Source organism: Vanellus vanellus (genome assembly GCF_965231255.1).
Source record: "Vanellus vanellus genome assembly, chromosome: 3".
Taxonomy (NCBI): domain Eukaryota; kingdom Metazoa; phylum Chordata; class Aves; order Charadriiformes; family Charadriidae; genus Vanellus; species Vanellus vanellus.
The window spans coordinates 125657568-125674992 of record NC_138907.1 but is presented as its reverse complement, the minus strand read 5'-3'; the positions used below and the strand labels follow the sequence as shown (position 1 = coordinate 125674992).

The following is a 17425-nucleotide window of genomic DNA, read 5'->3' as shown; positions in this document are numbered from 1 at the left end:
TGGGGGTGTTGGTGGACACCCACCTGAATACGAGTCAGCAGTGTGCCCAGGTGGCCAAGAAGGTCAGTGACATCCTGACCTGTATCAGGAATGGTGTGGTGAGCAGGACTGGGGAAGTGATCATCCCCCTGTACTCGGCATTGGTGAGGCCCCTCCTCGAGTACTGTGTTCAGTTTTGGGCCCCTCACTACAAGAAGGACATTGAGGTGTTGGAGCGTGTCCAGAGAAGGGCAATGAAGCTGATGAGGGGTCTGGAGCACACGTCTGACGAGGAATGACTGAGGGAACTGGGGGTGTTCAGCCTGGAGAAGAGGAGGCTGAGGGGAGACCTTATCACCCTCTACAAGTACCTGAAAGGAGGGTGTAGAGAGGTGGGGGCTGACTTCTTCCTCCTGGTGACAAGTGATAGGACAAGAGGAAATGGGTTCAAGTTACATCAGGGGAGGTTTAGATTGGATATTAGGAAACATTTTTTCACTGAAAGGGTTATTAACCATTGGAATAGGCTGCCCAGGGAGGTGGTGGATTCGCCATCCCTGGAGGTGTTTGAAAAAAGGGTAGATGTGGTACTTGGAGACATGGTTTAGAAGTGGTTTTTGTCAGGGTAGGTTAATGGTTGGACTTGATGATCTTAAAGGTCCCTTCCAACCTCAGCAATTCTATGATTCTATGATTCTATGACTAACACAAGCTGGCAAGTCTCAGGGTGATGGGTTACATGATTTTTTTGCAATTGTTTTGAATCCTGCTAATATGGTTTCTTTAATAATTCAGAAAAAAAATCCACAGTCTTAAGAGCCCTGGCTTACCAAGTCCGGTCCCTGTGATCAGAGAGAAGCACTTAGAATCACAGAATGACTGGAGTTGGAAGGGACCTTAAAGGCCATCGAGTTCCACCCCCCCTGCCATGGGCAGGGACACCTCCCACCAGCCCAGATTGCTCCAAGCCCCGTCTAACCTGGCCTTGAACACCTCCAGGGATGGGGCAGCCACAGCTTCTCGGGGCAACCTGCACCAGGGGCTCACCACCCTCACAAGAAAGACTTTCTTCCTGATACCTAATTTAAATCTCCCCTTTTCCACTTTAAGCCCATTACCCCTCATCCACTTGACACAGTTAATTTTGCCACCTTCAGCTGATCCCCCCATGTTGCACAAGGGGCATGTGGCAATTCGGGGTCAGGACTTTCCTGCCTCTTTGTGGTTTCCCCGGAGCAGGGAGCTCATCGTGACAGTCAGATGATGATTGCTAATGTGGCTTACAGAAATTGCTGCAGCTTCCCATCTTCTGAAGCTGGATATCACTTGCCAAAATGACCAGTAGATCCTGCCCCGCGGCCAAATGCGGATCCTAGAGATCCCAGTGTGGAGGTGATGATGCTTTGCATACAGATGGGTGATTTCCAGGCTTGGGGGTGGAGAAAATGAGGAGAAAAGGAGAAAGAAAAATGAAACCAGCTGTCACTGTCTTTAGTAACGGCCAGAACTCATGAGAGCAGATGAGCAGACCGAAATAGCAACACCAAACCTCAGGCGATCTATATCTGGGTCCTTCGGACTTCCCTGGAAACTTGGTGGGGTTGCCACATTACACAGACAGGGTCCTGGCCATGCTCCCCAGAGCTTTGGTGATTCAGCCACTTCGGATTTGTTTGCCCGGCAAATTTCATTTTCATTGTGCCCGGAGTCACGGCCTGCGTGGGTTTGGTTTGTTTGTTTGTTTATTTATTTATTTATTATTAATTGTTGTATTTTTCTTCTGCATGGTAGGAGAAGAGAACGAATCTCCCGCGGGATCTGGGGTAGCTGCGCATCAGAAGCGGGACCTCAACGAGATTTTCTGCTCCCATTGGCCGTACTAAGACCGTTTCTGGTGGTATGTGGGAGGAGAAGCAGACCCGTATACGCCAGGCTCCTGCTCTGGGAAGCAAGAAGGTGGCTACGATCCATCCTAACGTGCTGAAGGTCAGAGTCTTAACTTCTCACCCACTTCACTGGGTTCTCCTGGGGAGATACCAGCAGCTCCCCATGCATTTAAGTAAAGAAATCCCATTAATATTCACTGGTAGTTGGTTTTTTGTGATTTTCTTCTCCAGGACTAGCAAAAAAAACCCCAGAGTTAGATCAGTTTAAAGATTTACCAGAGTGCGTGGGAATAACAAATACTTCAAGAAAATGATGTCAGAAATGCCTGAGCTGGGCGCAGATGCAATCGGGTGAAATTCTCCAGTCTAAGTTAGGGGAAAGGGCAGGTTAGAGGATTAAGAATGGTTCCTTCAGCGTTAAATTATACGTCTTCCGCATGCGGTGAGGACGACTCTCCTCCTGCGAGAGCAAATTCCCTGATCGGGGTTCAGCTCCTGCAAGTGCAGCTGTGGGAGACATCAGCAAGGACAAACCCTTGGAAAATCTAAAATTTACACTGACAAAACCATCTCGTAGGTGGTATCCCTTCTCCACGTTGTTTCGATTATAAAAAGTGACCTTTTTTTCGTTCAAAACATTTCATTCTGTGTTATTATCCTTCCGTTTTATTATGAATATATTTGAAACGTCAACGCCAACGTGTTGCTTGATGGTGAGGTGACACTCTGTTGAATTTGGGGTACTCTCCCCCCGTTTTTGGAGCTGTGAATGAGCCATAAGTTGCTCCTTTCCCCTCCGTGGGTGAGACAAGGTTGCTCAGCATAAGGGAAAGCTGAGAGATGGCAACTTGAAAATTGATTTGTGGCTTGAAAATTGACTTTCTGTTAAACTAAGGGGAAAAAAACAACCGAAAAACAGTCTGGAAGGGATCACAGTGTACCCATAAAGGGATTTTTTTTCGTCTCTTATTAAAAGTGACCCCAGTTATTTCTTATTTCTACATAGGACGATCTCAGAAACCTAGTGCATATGAGGATGCCGACGCACAGAGATGTGAGGAAGGGAGGAGCTGTGAACGGGGATGCTGGGGGTGTTTTGGCCACCACCCCTGGTGTGCAATTCACCCGTGGAAATTACTCCTGCACCCACCCGTGATTCTTCTATTTCTCTGCAAGCTCTGCAGCTCCGGCTCTCCGTGTATTTAGGTGCGTAATTCCTGTTTTTTTCCAGTGGATAGGAGGTGCTACATGGCTCTGTGAACCTGTGCTGCACTCTCCACCCCGTATCGCTGGGATGTGGCAGGGAGGTGAATCCCTGGAGATCCTGGGCAGCGTCCTATGGAGTCCTAAAAGGGAAGGTGTCTGTTATCCGCACGTTCTCCATCTCTCTTCATCCCTTTGTCCTCCCTGGCCTGACCAATTAATTATTCAGGCGGGAGCCAGCGCTGGGCAGCAGTTGCTATAGGGCACCGTTGTGAATAACAACAGGCGGCTATTTTTATCCCTAACTCTTGTTACCTTGCGGTCAGGAGCGATGGGTCCCTGCCAGCTCCCTTCACATGGAGCCGGCTGTCTTCAGCAGGAGGAGCGCCGCAGCGATTTACAACGTCTTTATGGGCGGGGATTCATTTCGACCACCTAAATGTAGGTGAGAGCTATTTGCAATCAAGATATATGTGTCTGAATCCCACTCTGGTACCACTCTGTGCACTGCCAGCTGTACTCATGGGTTGCTTTGCATCCATATTTTATTTTTTCCATCCGTATTTTATCTTTTCCATGCATATTTTATCTGCAATAAAGCACACAGGCTGTCTTCATTGCTGGATTTGATAGATTGTCTACTGCAGAGAGAGAAAAACTGTGTCAGAGGTGAAATTTCATGTCGGGTTCTGACAACTTATATAGGATACATTATATTTCCTTTGGAGACTTACCCAGACTTACCCATTTATATCCCCACAGCTGATGTGCCCACCTCGGTACCTTGCTATGGCCCAGCACCTGTGGCAGGGGCGCAGCAAAGGCTTTCTCTCTTCACTCCTCCTTGTGCTGCCTCTGCTCACGCCGGCTGCCATGAAAGTGAGAAATCTCCCAAAAATCTGGGGAAGGATTGGATTTGAGGAACATACGAAGGGAAATGGGTGCTACTGAGGAAGGGAGGGTATTCCAGCTGCAGAAAGCAGCTCTGGAGTTAGCAGAACAATCTGAAGATTAGAAAAAAAAGAAAAAAGAAAAAGAAAAAGAAAAAGAAAAAGAAAAAGAAAAAGAAAAAGAAAAAGAAAAAGAAAAAGAAAAAGAAAAAGAAAAAGAAAAAGAAAAAGAAAAAGAAAAAGAAAAAGAAAAAGAAAAAGAAAAAGAAAAAGAAAAAGAAAAAGAAAAAGAAAAAGAAAAAGAAAAAGAAAAAGAAAAAGAAAAAGAAAAAGAAAAAGAAAAAGAAAAAGAAAAAGAAAAAGAAAAAGAAAAAGAAAAAGAAAAAGAAAAAGAAAAAGAAAAAGAAAAAGAAAAAGAAAAAGAAAAAGAAAAAGAAAAAGAAAAAGAAAAAGAAAAAGAAAAAGAAAAAGAAAAAGAAAAAGAAAAAGAAAAAGAAAAAAGAAAAGAAAAACAAAAGAAAAGAAAGAAGGAAGGAAAAAGAAAAGAAAAAATAAAGAAAAAGAAAGAAAGAAAACAGCATCAGAGCACGAGATCCTTCATTCCTGCCAACCTGCCAAATTTAATACTCCATCAAATTATTCCAGGGCAGGGCCCAAACGCCTGAGAAGGAAAATCTGAACTTTCACTTTGATGCAGAATGACATGAGAAAATCTCGGGAAGTGGGAGAAACACCCAGGACTTGGGCTGCGTATGTCCTAAACCAGCCACAGGGGTTACTGGTATCATTTCCTATGATTTTCCAGGGATCTGGTTCAGACACACAAACAGAAAATGGGATACAGGGCAGGGGCTGTTTCCTGCTCCTCTTCCAAAACACGAACGGAAGCTGCTCCCTCTGGTGCGATCGGGCAGCGGGAAGACTCCTGCCTCGGGATTTCGCACAGCCAAAGGGACCTGGGGTGAATATTTACTGCCAACCCTGGAAAAACTGCTTTTAGCTATAATATCATCCCGGGGGCACAGCCAAGTTTGGATGTCTGTTACGCCTTGCTGATCGAAATGGGTTTGTCCGGCTTTTTATTCTATTTTTAAACAGAGTTTAGATAAAGATTTTTAAGGGATACTGAATATATTTATTTTTTAAGGGGGAGCAGTCGGTTCCCCCGTGCGGAGGGGCACGGCTGTCCCCACTTTCCCGTGATTCCTGCTGTCAGATGGTGCATCCAAAATCATCCTTTCCATTGGAAACCTCATGGCAGGGACCTCTTGCTTTTGTTGTCTTCAGCCCCAAACTTCTGGGAAAAGGGAAAAGCAATGCCCAGGCTCTTTGCTTTGGGGCAAAACCACCCAGAAAACAGAGCTCCCCAAAATGCAATAGAAAATAAAAAGTGGGTTTGTGTGGTTTTTTGTTGTTTTATTGTTGTTTTTTTTTTTTTTGTGTGTGTGTGTTGTTGTGGTTTTGTTTGTTTGTTTGTTTGTTTGTTTTTTAAATAAAATGGTATTTTCAGCCAGTCGGTGACTTCCAAGCGCCGGAGCTGGGAGCCGGGCCGGGCCGCCGGGATCGATTCCAGGACCACCGGGACCCCCGGGTACCCAGGCACCGATCCCAAGACCCCAGCACCGACCCCGGGACCCCTGTGACGCCCGGGATTCCCGGAACCGCTAGGACCCCGGGGCCGATCCCGGGATCCCCGCGACCCCCCGGGGCCGATCCAGGGACCCCCGGACCTCCGGGACCCCGGAGCCCATCCCGAGACCCCCGGGGCTGCGGGACCCCGGGGCCGATCCCGGGATCTCCGCGATCCCCGGGGCCTGATTCCGGGACCCCGGCGACCCCCGGACCTCCAGGACCCCGGGGCCGAGCCCGGGAGCCCCGCAACCCCCAGCCCCTCCAGCCCCCGCCCGCCCGCCGCAGCCCGGGTGGCCGCGGGGGGAGTGCGGGACCTCCCCAACAGCTCCACCCCCCGCCCCTCCGCGCGCTGATTGGCTGGACCTCTTGCGCATCACTCTCTCGCTGCCCCATTGGCGGGCGCGGGACAGCGCCATCCAATGAGACGCGCGGGGAGGCGATGCCGTCCAATGAGAAGCGCGGCGGGGCGGGGAACCAGGCGGAACTGCCGCTCGGTGGCGCGAAAGGCGCCCGGTTTTGGCGCCAAGAGGCAGCGCGGCGGCCGGCGTGGGGGGTCGTATCGCGGCGGGTCGTATCGCGGGCGCTGTCGGGGCCAGGCCGGCTCCTCCCGGCCTCCACCACCGCCTTCCCCCTTGCAGCAGCGGCATCTCCGCGGGTGTCCCCCTCCGCCGCCACCACCACCACCCCCGGGCCTCCCCGAGCGGCCGGCAGCATGGCGGCGCCGGCGGGCGGGCTGGAGGACGCGGAGCTGCGGGAGGCGCAGCGCGATTACCTCGATTTTCTGGACGATGAGGTGAGGGCTGGAGCGGGGCCGCGCTGGGAGATGCCGGTGCTGAATCGCCTCCTCCGTGTCCCCGGGGGATGGGGGGCACCTGGTCCACTGTTGTCCCTGTCGTGAGTCCCATCCAATCCCCCCCATGCTTGGTCGGTGGGGCTGAAGGGAATGGAGCTCTGCAGGGATCAGCTCCTGTGGGGGGCGTGGGATGGCTCAGAGAGATGGTCGTGCAAAGTGTGAGTTGAGTTTTTTGGGGTGTCCTTCCCCCCCCCCCCCATCCCGCTTTCTTTCTTGCAGGAAGATCAAGGGATTTATCACAGCAAAGTCCGGGACATGATCAGTGACAACCAGTATCGCCTCCTCGTCAGCATCAACGACCTGCGGCGGAAGAACGAGAAGAGGGCCAACCGGTTGGTGTGGGGCGGCGGGGTTCGCCTTTGGCACCCTGCCCTTGGCGGGTTTTTAGGGGTCCAGTCCTGACTTTGTGGGTCCTTTGTGGTGAGGAAGGGCCAAACCTTGTCCTGTGCAGCAGATCCCATGTAAAAGGTGGACCTGCTTTTTTTTCCCCCCATGACACCCATCCCTTCCGAGCTTGCAAATCCTTGATTTGCCAAAAATCTTTTGCAGCAAGCTTGGGTTGATTGTACACCATATAAATCGTCCCTTATTTTAGGTTTCTTGGGGATATTTAGGTCCGGGCTTGCCAGTCTGCCCAGGGACATGTGAGGCTTTTCAGATGCGGTTGGGTTTGTTCAGCTCCTGGCTGTTGGTGGCACTGGACATCATGCAGAGCTATGATGGGCTTTAGTGGTTTTTTTTGCCTCTTGTTCCTAGTAAATTCTCAGCACACGTGGAGGTATGGGTAGGTGTTGAGGTGGAAGGCAGAAGGGGCTACTGATCGGTCCACATCGCCACCTCCCTCTGTTGTAGGCTCTTGAGCAATGCTTTTGAAGAGCTGATCGCCTTCCAGCGCGCCCTGAAGGACTTCGTTGCCTCTGTTGATGCCACCTACGCCAAGCAGTACGAGGACTTCTACATCGGACTGGAGGGCAGCTTCGGCTCCAAGCACGTGTCGCCGCGGACGCTGACGGCCTGTTTTCTCAGCTGCATTGTCTGTGTGGAGGGCATCGTGACGAAATGTGAGCCTGGTGGAAGATCCAAGGGCTTTGGGGGTGGTGGGTCCAGGTGTTTGCTGCGGAGGGGTTGGAGTCCACCAGGAGCCATGGTATGTCCTGGCAACCTGGGTGAAGGGAACAGGGGGCTTAGCAGAAGGTCTTGAGTGTTGGGATGGTCTTTAAGCTCAGCAAATCCTGGCCATGGTTGACAGCGAGTTGTGTCCCAAGTGCAGTTGAGCGGTGAAGACCCTGTTGGGGACTATCTGACAGAGGGGTGGGACATCCCTGCCTCTAACTCCTCTTTCTTCCAACCTCAGGCTCTCTGGTTCGTCCAAAGATTGTCCGGAGTGTCCATTATTGTCCAGCTACCAAGAAGACTATTGAGCGCCGATACACGGACATGACCTCCCTGGATGCTTTCCCATCCAGCTCTGTCTACCCCACAAAGGTGAGGTGAAGCAGCCTTGTGGGAAACGTCAGCAGGTTCCTCTGGGGAGAATGTACCAGCTTCGAGCCCAGGATCTTGCATCCCTTCTCCCTCAGCCAACATAGCCCATCGAGTAGAGAGAGGACACATCACACATATGACAGTCCCAGAGAGCCGCTAGGAACATGTGAGGAAAATGTCTGTTGGACATAAGGCCACCAGACCCACTAGTTCAGATGTTAGTTATGATCTTCGTTCTGCTGGAGCATAGTTTCTTGGGGGTTGTCAGCCCGTCTTGTTGCTCCTGGGACCCAGGTCAGTGTGGACATGCCTGTGCTGTCCTGGAGGGTGTATGCAGCCTTGGGTAGAGGGTTTGCCCCGTATTTGGGGATGCAGGAAGGCTGATCTGAGCTTTGTCCCCGTTGTGCCCACCACCTGGGTGCATGGGTGGCATGTCACCACTGCCTGCAACAAGGACAGGGCTTGGAGAGACCTAATGTAGCAGCAGTGATGGGTGTTGGCAGCTTCAGACTGGGGGTCTGTGGAGCTGGGGCTTCTGAGTTGGGAGGCCCACCTCTGACCCACCTCTTCTCCCTGTGCTCCTGAAAAATGGTGATAGTCTTTTGTCGTGGTTTAGGCACCCTCAAACCAGGACATCTTTTTATTGGGGTTCCTCCTCTAGGATGAAGAGAATAACCCCCTGGAGACAGAGTTTGGCCTCTCTGTCTACAAGGACCATCAGACCATCACCATCCAGGAGATGCCCGAGAAGGCACCAGCAGGGCAGCTGCCACGCTCAGTGGATGTCATTCTGGATGATGACCTGGTGGACAAGGTGAAGCCTGGGGACCGCATCCAGGTGGTGGGGACGTATCGCTGTCTGCCAGGAAAGAAAGGGGGTTACACTTCGGGGACTTTCAGGTGAGCCTTCTTTTGGCTTGTGTTCAGCCCTCCCACCCTCTTTAGTTGGGTCCCATCTCTGGAAGGTGAGATCTAGGGCGGGCAGGTGGCTATCACAGAGCTGGCTTAAATCACTTGGAAGTGGTTTGCACCGTGCTCCTTAGCGTCACTGTGTAGCTGTGAGCTCCAGCTGTGCACAGAGGGGGTTGGATGCTCTTAAAGATGCTCCATTGATGGTGCAGTGCAGTCAGGCAGAGGGTGCTACAGCTCTTGAAGCTTTCCAGCCCTCCCTGCCCCCCAGGACTTCCTAGAACAAATGATGACTCTGTGGAAGTTTCTGCTGGTGCTGTGACCTGTAGACTCTGTGGGGTTTGCAGCCCTGATCATGGTTGTGTCCCTTCTCCAGGACTATCCTCATTGCCTGCCACGTGAAGCAGATGAGCAAAGACGTTCGGCCTCTTTACTCTGCTGCTGATGTGGCCAAGATCAAGAGATTCAGCAAGAGTCGCTCCAAGGTATTTAAGTCTTACTTCTAGAAGACAGGCTTGTATCCAAGCGTGAGGTTTCAGCTAGAGCATCTTTAAGGCTTGGCATGTGGTTAAGGAGATGTCTTGTTGGGTTGCAAGTAACTCTTCAACCCTCTTAGCAACGTTGCTGGATTTTTTCCCGCTCAAATCCTTTGTGTTTTCTGCTTAGGCTTTGATCAGGTCTTGTTTTTTTTTTTTTTTGTATCTGCGGCTGTGCTGTGCATAGCTGTTGAGACAGGAATCGGTCTGGGTTGTGTGTCCCGACCCTGCCAGCTGGTTGCCAGAGAAGTTCCGTCTGCAGGAGAAACACCTCCCTCTTTCCTCTTCAAACCCCAAACCAGAATAAGATATGGAGGGAATGAGGACTCCAGCCTGGTCCTATGTTCATACCTTTGCTTCATAGTGTGGAGAGGAGAAAGCCTTGCTCTCACAGGGGTTGCTGCTTCCAGTGCTTGCTTGGGTGACCATGACAGTCAGGATGGTCTAGGACTTCAGAGACCCATTGAAAGAAAACTCCAGGAAAGGGTCTTCTCCTTTCTAAATAATTTTCATCCATGTGGTTCTGTGATAGGAATAAACTCATTTTTTGTTCTGAACGGACTTGTGGAGCATCGCTCCTTGTTCTTATTTGCTGCAGTCCATCTGAAGGGCTGTACTTGGTCTCTTCTGCCTTAGGATATCTTTAACCAGCTGGCGAAATCCCTGGCTCCCAGCATCCATGGGCACGACTACATCAAGAAGGCCCTTCTCTGCATGCTGCTTGGAGGGGTGGAGAAGGTCCTGGAGAACGGGAGCCGCATCCGAGGAGACATCAACATCTTGCTGATAGGTCTGGAAAGGCTGGGCAGGGGCACCCTTGGTTGTTGTTGGGGGGGTGAGATGAAGGGCCATTTTCCTGGACTTAGTTTCATAGAGTAATTGAGGTTAGATGGGACCTCTGGAGGCCTCTGGTCCAAGCATGTGCGCAGGGCAGAGCCAGTGTGACTGGTAGATCAGGTTGCTCTGGGGCTTGTCCAATTGGTTTTGAACATCTCCAGGGATGGGATCCCATGACACTGTGGGCCACTATCCCAGTGTTTGACCACCCTCAAGGAGACTTCTTTTTCTTCCACCATCCAATTGGGATTTCCTGTGTTCTAAGTTGTCCCCGTTGCCTCTGGTCCCATCACCAGGCACATCTCAAAACACTGACTCCATCTTCTCTATTTCTTCCCATTGAGTCTTTGAGGAAGGCGAGGAGATGATCTGATCACCTTCCTTTCTGAATGCTGAACAACCCCTCTTCTCTGTCCCCTTCTTTTTTCCCCACTGAAGAGCCCTGAACTGGACACGTTATCCAGGTGATGTGATTATTAAATGCAGTCTTCTCCATTTCAGGAGACCCTTCTGTCGCCAAGTCCCAGTTGCTGCGGTACGTGCTCAGCACCGCACCCCGTGCCATCCCCACCACCGGCAGAGGCTCCTCCGGCGTTGGCTTGACTGCTGCTGTCACCACTGACCAAGAAACTGGTGAGGAGCAGGCTGGTTCCCTCTGGGAGCTGGCAGAGGGATGCTTGTTAACATCTGGAGAGATTCGGCAAGATCCAGGGCTGCTGTTTGTTCTACAGAGATGCTTGCAGGACTTGCTCCATCCAGAAGTTTTATGGCAATGATAATGGTGTTTAGGGGGTATTTACTCCACCTCTGTTAGGTGGTGGTCTTCTCTACTCCTCTTCTTCTACTTGGTGCACCCCATGTGAGGGCTAGCAGCAAGCCTGGATCTCATCTTCCTCGTGGGCTTGCTCCTCATCCTAAGTGTCCTTTCTGCTGTCAAGTTGGGTAGGAGATGGACAGCCCTGAAGGGCGCTGCTGCTCTTGGAGGCTTAGCCTAGACACAGGGGTGGTGCTGTGGTGGAGGGGGGTGGCAGGGTGGGACATGTGGTTGACCGTCTTTTTCTCCCACCCCATCCTAGGGGAACGGCGGCTGGAAGCAGGGGCCATGGTGTTGGCTGACCGGGGGGTGGTGTGCATTGACGAGTTTGACAAGATGTCCGACATTGACCGCACAGCCATCCATGAGGTGATGGAGCAAGGCCGTGTCACCATTGCCAAGGCTGGCATCCATGCCCGCCTCAACTCCCGCTGCAGCGTCCTGGCGGCAGCCAACCCTGTCTACGGCCGGGTGAGTGCTGGCGTTTGGTGGTCCCCTCCGTAGGGAGGGACGCTGGGAGCTGTCTTGGTGGAGAAGGCAGCTGGATCCCCCAAAAAACAGTGACTTGGTTCTTGCTGGGACTGGGGATCTATGAGGAAGCAAAGACCTGGTTGGTTTGGTCTCTGTTGCTGCTTATGGCCATCCTGGAGGAGAGAGGGCTCATGGGGTCTCTCACCATGGCTCAGTTCTGCTTGGGTGTCTCGGGGCAATCCAGTGGACCCTCATCCTTGTGACAAGCCTCAGTCTTGGTGTCTCATCTGGGATCACAAAAAATACGTGTGTTCCTTGCAAATAAGACCTACACCCACCTTCCAGGATGGGGAAAAGAGGTCTTACTGCTGCAGCAGGCTGGGTTTAGTGTGGTGGCCAGCTGCCTGGACAACCATCCTTTAAGGCCTGGCCTGAGGAGGTCCCTCCAGCCTCGCTGGCAGCCAAGACTGGCCCATGAGGCTCTCCTGTAATCCCTTATCTCGTCCTCTTGCAGTATGACCAGTACAAGACTCCCATGGAGAACATTGGCCTGCAGGACTCCTTGCTCTCCCGCTTTGACCTCCTCTTTATTGTGCTGGATCAGATGGACCCTGAGCAGGACAGGGAGATCTCGGACCATGTCCTGCGGATGCACCGATACCGCAACCCCAACGAGCAGGATGGGGATGGTAAGTTGCTTGTAATTGTCCAGCTGCTTTGTTGCTCGGTCCTGTCCTTCCTTGGTGGATTGTCACCTCTTGGTGACAGCTCATTGGGTTCAGCATCCTTGGCTTTGTTGAGAACAGGTTTTGGTGGCCTTTGGAAGTCACTCCAGCAATGCTGCAAGAGGCTAAAAGCCTGTTCTCTGTGACCCTCCCCTCTCCAGCCATGCCCCTGGGCAGTGCCGTGGAGATCCTGGCTACAGAGGACCCCGACTTCGTGCAGGAGGAGGAACAGGAGCTCCAAGTGTATGAGAAACATGATGACCTCCTGCATGGGCCAAACCGCCGCAAGTGAGTCCCCGATCCCATGTCCCCTGGAGGTTTCCAGCACTGTGAATTCATGGGTTTGGCTTGAGCATCCAGGTGGTGGCTGATTGATGGTGCCAGTGATGCTCCAGGGGGTCCGTGGGGAGGTACCGGAGCAGGATGCCCAGGGCTTGATCTCTTACGCCAGGCAGATGGGGAACATCTCCTCAAGCTGAATTCCCCACACGTCTGGGAGCCCACAAAGGGTACCACCTTGTGCAAACAACCTTTGGAGGACACGAGTGTGCATGCATCTCCCGCAGGGAGAAGATCGTCAGCATGGAGTTCATGAGGAAGTACATCCACGTAGCAAAGATGATTAAGCCCGTCTTGACCCAGGAGTCCGCAAGCTACATAGCAGAGGAGTACTCCCGCCTGCGCAGCCAGAGCCAGATGAACTCGGACATTGCCAGGGTGAGCCCCGGGAGCAGCTCCCTCTCACGCCGGGAGGAGGGAAACTGAGGCACAGGCTCCCTTCTCCCCTTACTGGTGTTTCCACCCTTGGTGGGATGCTGTGGTGGGGGTCAGCCTCGCAGAAACACCTCTCTGTCCCCACCAGACCTCCCCCGTCACAGCCCGTACTCTGGAGACCCTGATCCGCCTCTCCACGGCCCATGCCAAGGCCAGGATGAACAAGACAGTTGATCTGCAGGATGCCGAGGCAGCTTTGGAGCTGGTGCAGTTCGCCTACTTCAAAAAGGTGGGGGCAAGGTGTCCGTCAATGCTCGGGAGGTCCTAAAACTGTCCTTGAAAGGGGTGGGTTTGGTGCATGATGAGCACCCCGAGCTGCTGGTGGGGTCCTTTCTTGGTGACCACATGGGGATGGGGCAGCGATGGGATCTCGAGGCTCTCAGGGTTGACCCCTGAAAAGCAGCTTGGTTGGAAAAAAGGGGCTGAGTCCATCTTGCCTTTGCCACACAGGTGCTGGAGAAGGAGAAGAAGCGCAGAAAGCAGACGGAGGAGGACTCGGAGACTGAGGAGGAGGACCAGGAGTCGCAGCCCAAGGAGGAGCGCAGCACGAGGAGGTAGGTGCCAGAGCAAGGGAGGTGGGAGGTGTCATTGCAAGGAGCACCAGCCTCTTCTGAGGTTGCAACGGGCAGTGCCGGCTTTGGGGAAATACTCCATGTTTTGCTCGACCTAGTGGGTCATCTCCCCCAATTTGTAATATGGGGACACCATATGGTTAAGGAATTGACTGGTTGGCCACATCCAAAGAGTTGCAGTCAACAGCTCAATGTCCAAATGGAGATCAATAACAAATGGTGTCCCTCAGGGATCTGTATTGGGACCAGTACTATTTTATATCTTCATTAACAACATAAACAGTGGGATCGAGTGCACCCTCAGCAAGTTTGCAGATGACACCAAGCTGAGTGGTGCAGTTGATGTACTTGAGGGAAGGGATGCCATCCAGAGGGGCCTGGACAAGTTTGAGGAGCAGGCCCATGTGAACCTCATGGAGTTCAACAAGGCCAAGTGCAAGGTCCTGCACCTGGGTTGGGGCGATTCCCAACATCAATGTGGGCTAAGGAATGAAGGGATTGAGAGCAGCCTGGCATACAATTCTATGATTCTATAGGATTTGGAAGTGTTGGTTGATGAGAAGCTCAACATGAGCCGGCAATGTGTGCTGTCAGCCCAGAAAGCCAACTGCATCCTGGGCTGCATCCCCAGCAGTGTGGCCAGCAGGGCGAGGGAGGGGAGTCTGTCCCTCTGCTCTGCTCTGCTCTGGGGAGACCCCCACCTGGAGGGTAGACTTAGATTGGACATAAAGAATAGATATTTTACTCTGAGGGTGGTGAGATACTGGCCCAGGTTGCCCAGAGAAGTGGATGTCCCAACACTGGAAGTGTTTGAGGTCAGGTTGGACGGGGCTTTAAGCAACCTGATCTAGCAAAAAATGACCCTGCCCATGGGAGGGGGATTGGACTAGATGATCCAACCCAAACCCTTCTATGATCCTATGACAGTCCATAACCCTCAGGGCTGGTGCTGGTTTGGGTCCTGTGCCATGGGTGGGGGTTTTTGGCTGGAGAGTGGCTTACTTGTGAGCTGCAAGTACCTTGCCTGGTTTTGGCCAGGAGCTCAGCATTTGGGGTGTGTCCTGAGGTCTGTGGTTTGGTTGGAGCAGGGGTAATCTCTTCTTCCCCCACCCAGGAGAAAGAAGGCCCGCACAGGAGGCGAGGAGGACTCCTACGACCCGTATGACTTCAGTGACGCCGAGGAGGAGATGCCGGAGGGTGAGTCCCTGGGGTTTTGCTGGCTCCTGAGGGTGCTGCTGCCTTCTGCCCTGATGGGTCTGCACACCCTGGGGAGCAGCAGCAATGCCTTGGGGTCCCTTGGGATCCCTGGTGCAGTGTGGCACCACCAAATCAAGATGAATTTGTTTTTTTTAAACCCTCCATGGCCACGTGGGACAGGAGAATTAGTATTGCTGGTTATTTTTTTTTAACTGCTGCAGAAGTTTGGGTGGGAGTTTGGCATCTCCCACCCCATCCTAGGGCCAAGTGCTTTTGCTTTCTGGGTGCTTGGACACCAGGCAGGTTGAAGGTAACTATTCCTTCTGCTCCAGTCCAGGCACACGCTCCCAAGACGCCCGAAGCCTCGTCCGCTGGTGAAGCGAAGAAACCGGAGTTGGCTGAGCCGAGGTGAGTCAGGGCTGGAGGATGCATCTGTCTCTACGTGTCCCACCCCACTCTGGTGGGTCCAAGCTGTTGTCTGATGCTGGAGATGCATCTGCGGTGGTGGTCTCAGCTCTGGTTTCAGCTTTCCTGCTGGGTGCCACTCATGGAGGACCCTGGGCTGGGAAGGGAGGGGAAGGACTTGTGTGTGTGTGGTCTCTGAGGGGCATTACTTCTCACCTTGCCTGACCAGGTTGAAAGCATTCAAGGCTGCTCTCCTGGATGTCTTCAAAGCTTCCCATGCCCAGTCCGTGGGTCTGAAGAATGTGATGGAGTCCATCAACCGTGACAACCCTGAGCCCTTCTCACTGGCTGAAGTGAAAGTGGCGTTGGCCCACATGCAAGATGACAACCAGATCATGGTGTCTGATGACATTATCTTCTTAATCTGAGCTTCTGGGTGGAAGAGCCCAAGTTCTCATGGACTCTCAGTCTGGAAGCTCTTCATGTTTGCCTTCAACTCTCTCCGGAATGCTTCATCTGGCTGAGCTGAACTTTGGGGAGCTCAAGTCTCTGCACTTTACATTCCTTCCTCACTGTGCATTGCTGGCACCAAAAAAGCCAGGAACTCTGGAAGCTCTTTTACTGTTGCTGCCTCCAAACTGGAGTGTTTGGGAAGAGGTTTGTTTCTGCAAGGAGCCAAAAGGAAAAATTTCTGTGCAAATTATCAATGATGTTCTTAATATATTGTTTTTAGCTTTGGTGGTTATAGTTCCAGCCTTTGAATAAAAAAATCTGGATTTAGGAATCCAACCTTCAATAGCAGTGGTGGTAAGAAGCAATATGGGAGCTCCACTGTTAGTAGGGAAGCTTTTCTTTTTCCCCCTTTTTTTTCCCCCTTTTTTCCCAATTACACAGCCTAGATTTGCTTGACTCACAAGTAAAATTGTCTAATGCCGGTCCTGTTGGCTGTGACCAGCCTCTTTATTTTAGTGTTTTTTTTTTCCTACCTATGTTGGGGAGGACAATTTCTGGTGATGCAGGGACAAGTGTAGTCCAACCTGCTCCATCACCGATGGGTCAGCTCTATTTCTAGATTTCACAGCGCTGCTGTGGGAGTTTTGGCCCCAAACGCGTGGGAAGGACCTGTGATGCTCAGAGCTGCCCAGAGGGCACGTCCCTGGTGCAGGTGGGTTTGGTCTCCAGCTGCTCCTCACCCTCCAGTTTGGGTTCGTGCTTGTATGAATATTACAGGGCCGCCACAAATGGGAGGAAACCACCTGTAGCAAGGAAGGGTCAAAGCTACGGGGACCTGGGGTCCTGCATCCCCTGCACGTCCTGCCGGTGGAGCAAATCTTCCTATGTCCTGGGGAAGGTAACCACCAGCTGCTGAGGTTGTAAAAGCCTTCCCTTGCTTTTGGGGGGTTTGTTGAACCGTCTTGCTTTCTGAGACCACATAGGGTGACGGCTTCTTGGAGAAAGGCTGTTCCTAGAAACAAGCAAGCTTCTATGGTTTGAGGTGGTTTTCAAGAAAAGCCAAACGTGTGGTCAGACCAGTCTTGGCTGCTCGTGATGCCAGAGCTGCTGAAGGTTTGGGATTTTTTTTTTTTTTTTTTTAATTGGTTTGGGGTGGTTTTTTCTTTCGGTCTTGGCGCGTTTGAGGTTAAGCTTTAGGGAGGATCCTGATCAGCACAGGCTCTTTGCTGTTGTCCCTGCCCATCTCTGGGCACCTTCCCATCTCGGCGCCTTCCCAGTTCATGCGCCCTTGTTTCTGGATGCCATAAGTATTCATTTGAGTAATAAAAATGCCTAGATACCGTTTCTCCCGTGACTTGCTGCTTACTTGGACTTCAAACTGTTCCTACTTCTGGGTATGCAACTCTCCAGTCTTCTGGGGACCTGTGCTGCTATGGAAGGCCTTCAGGCAGCTGCTTGTCCCTTTGGGCTCCGGGATGATGTTGGGCACATCCACCACTGTGCCTTTGCCTCTGTGAACCAGGCACTTGCAGAAATGTCCTTGGGGGGGGTGGGTAATAAGTGGGCAGCTCCTGCCTCTCCCAGCGCAGCCATGTGGCCTCTTGCCCACCTTGGAGCTGTGCAGTCTGGTGGCTAAGAGGACTTGGTAGCATCTCATTGCACGGGGAGCGGGTGAAACTCCCATTTTTGTTCTGCAAAGAATTATAAAAGTGATTTCTGAGCTCCCCTCACCCAAGGCAGCTGTGTCAGCAGATTATTCAGGTTTGGAGGGGGTTTTGCATCTTTGCAGCCTCCTAAAGATCTG

General features: G+C 52.1%; 1 protein-coding gene across 1 annotated transcript; it reads left to right on the top strand.

Annotated features, from left to right (window-relative positions):
• Nucleotides 1-1578: 1578 nt before the first annotated feature.
• Nucleotides 1579-16127, top strand: MCM3 (minichromosome maintenance complex component 3). Its single transcript, XM_082480365.1, has 20 exons — nucleotides 1579-1965; nucleotides 2872-3071; nucleotides 3395-3513; nucleotides 3831-6383; nucleotides 6663-6775; nucleotides 7296-7504; nucleotides 7798-7928; nucleotides 8590-8828; nucleotides 9214-9322; nucleotides 10010-10163; nucleotides 10712-10843; nucleotides 11287-11495; nucleotides 12010-12184; nucleotides 12382-12508; nucleotides 12787-12937; nucleotides 13083-13223; nucleotides 13445-13548; nucleotides 14681-14763; nucleotides 15096-15171; nucleotides 15398-16127. Exons 4-20 carry the CDS (start codon nucleotides 6030-6032, stop codon nucleotides 15594-15596), a joined length of 2706 nt encoding a protein of 901 aa, XP_082336491.1. The 5' UTR covers nucleotides 1579-1965; nucleotides 2872-3071; nucleotides 3395-3513; nucleotides 3831-6029; the 3' UTR covers nucleotides 15597-16127.
• The last annotated feature ends 1298 nt before the right edge of the window (nucleotides 16128-17425 follow it).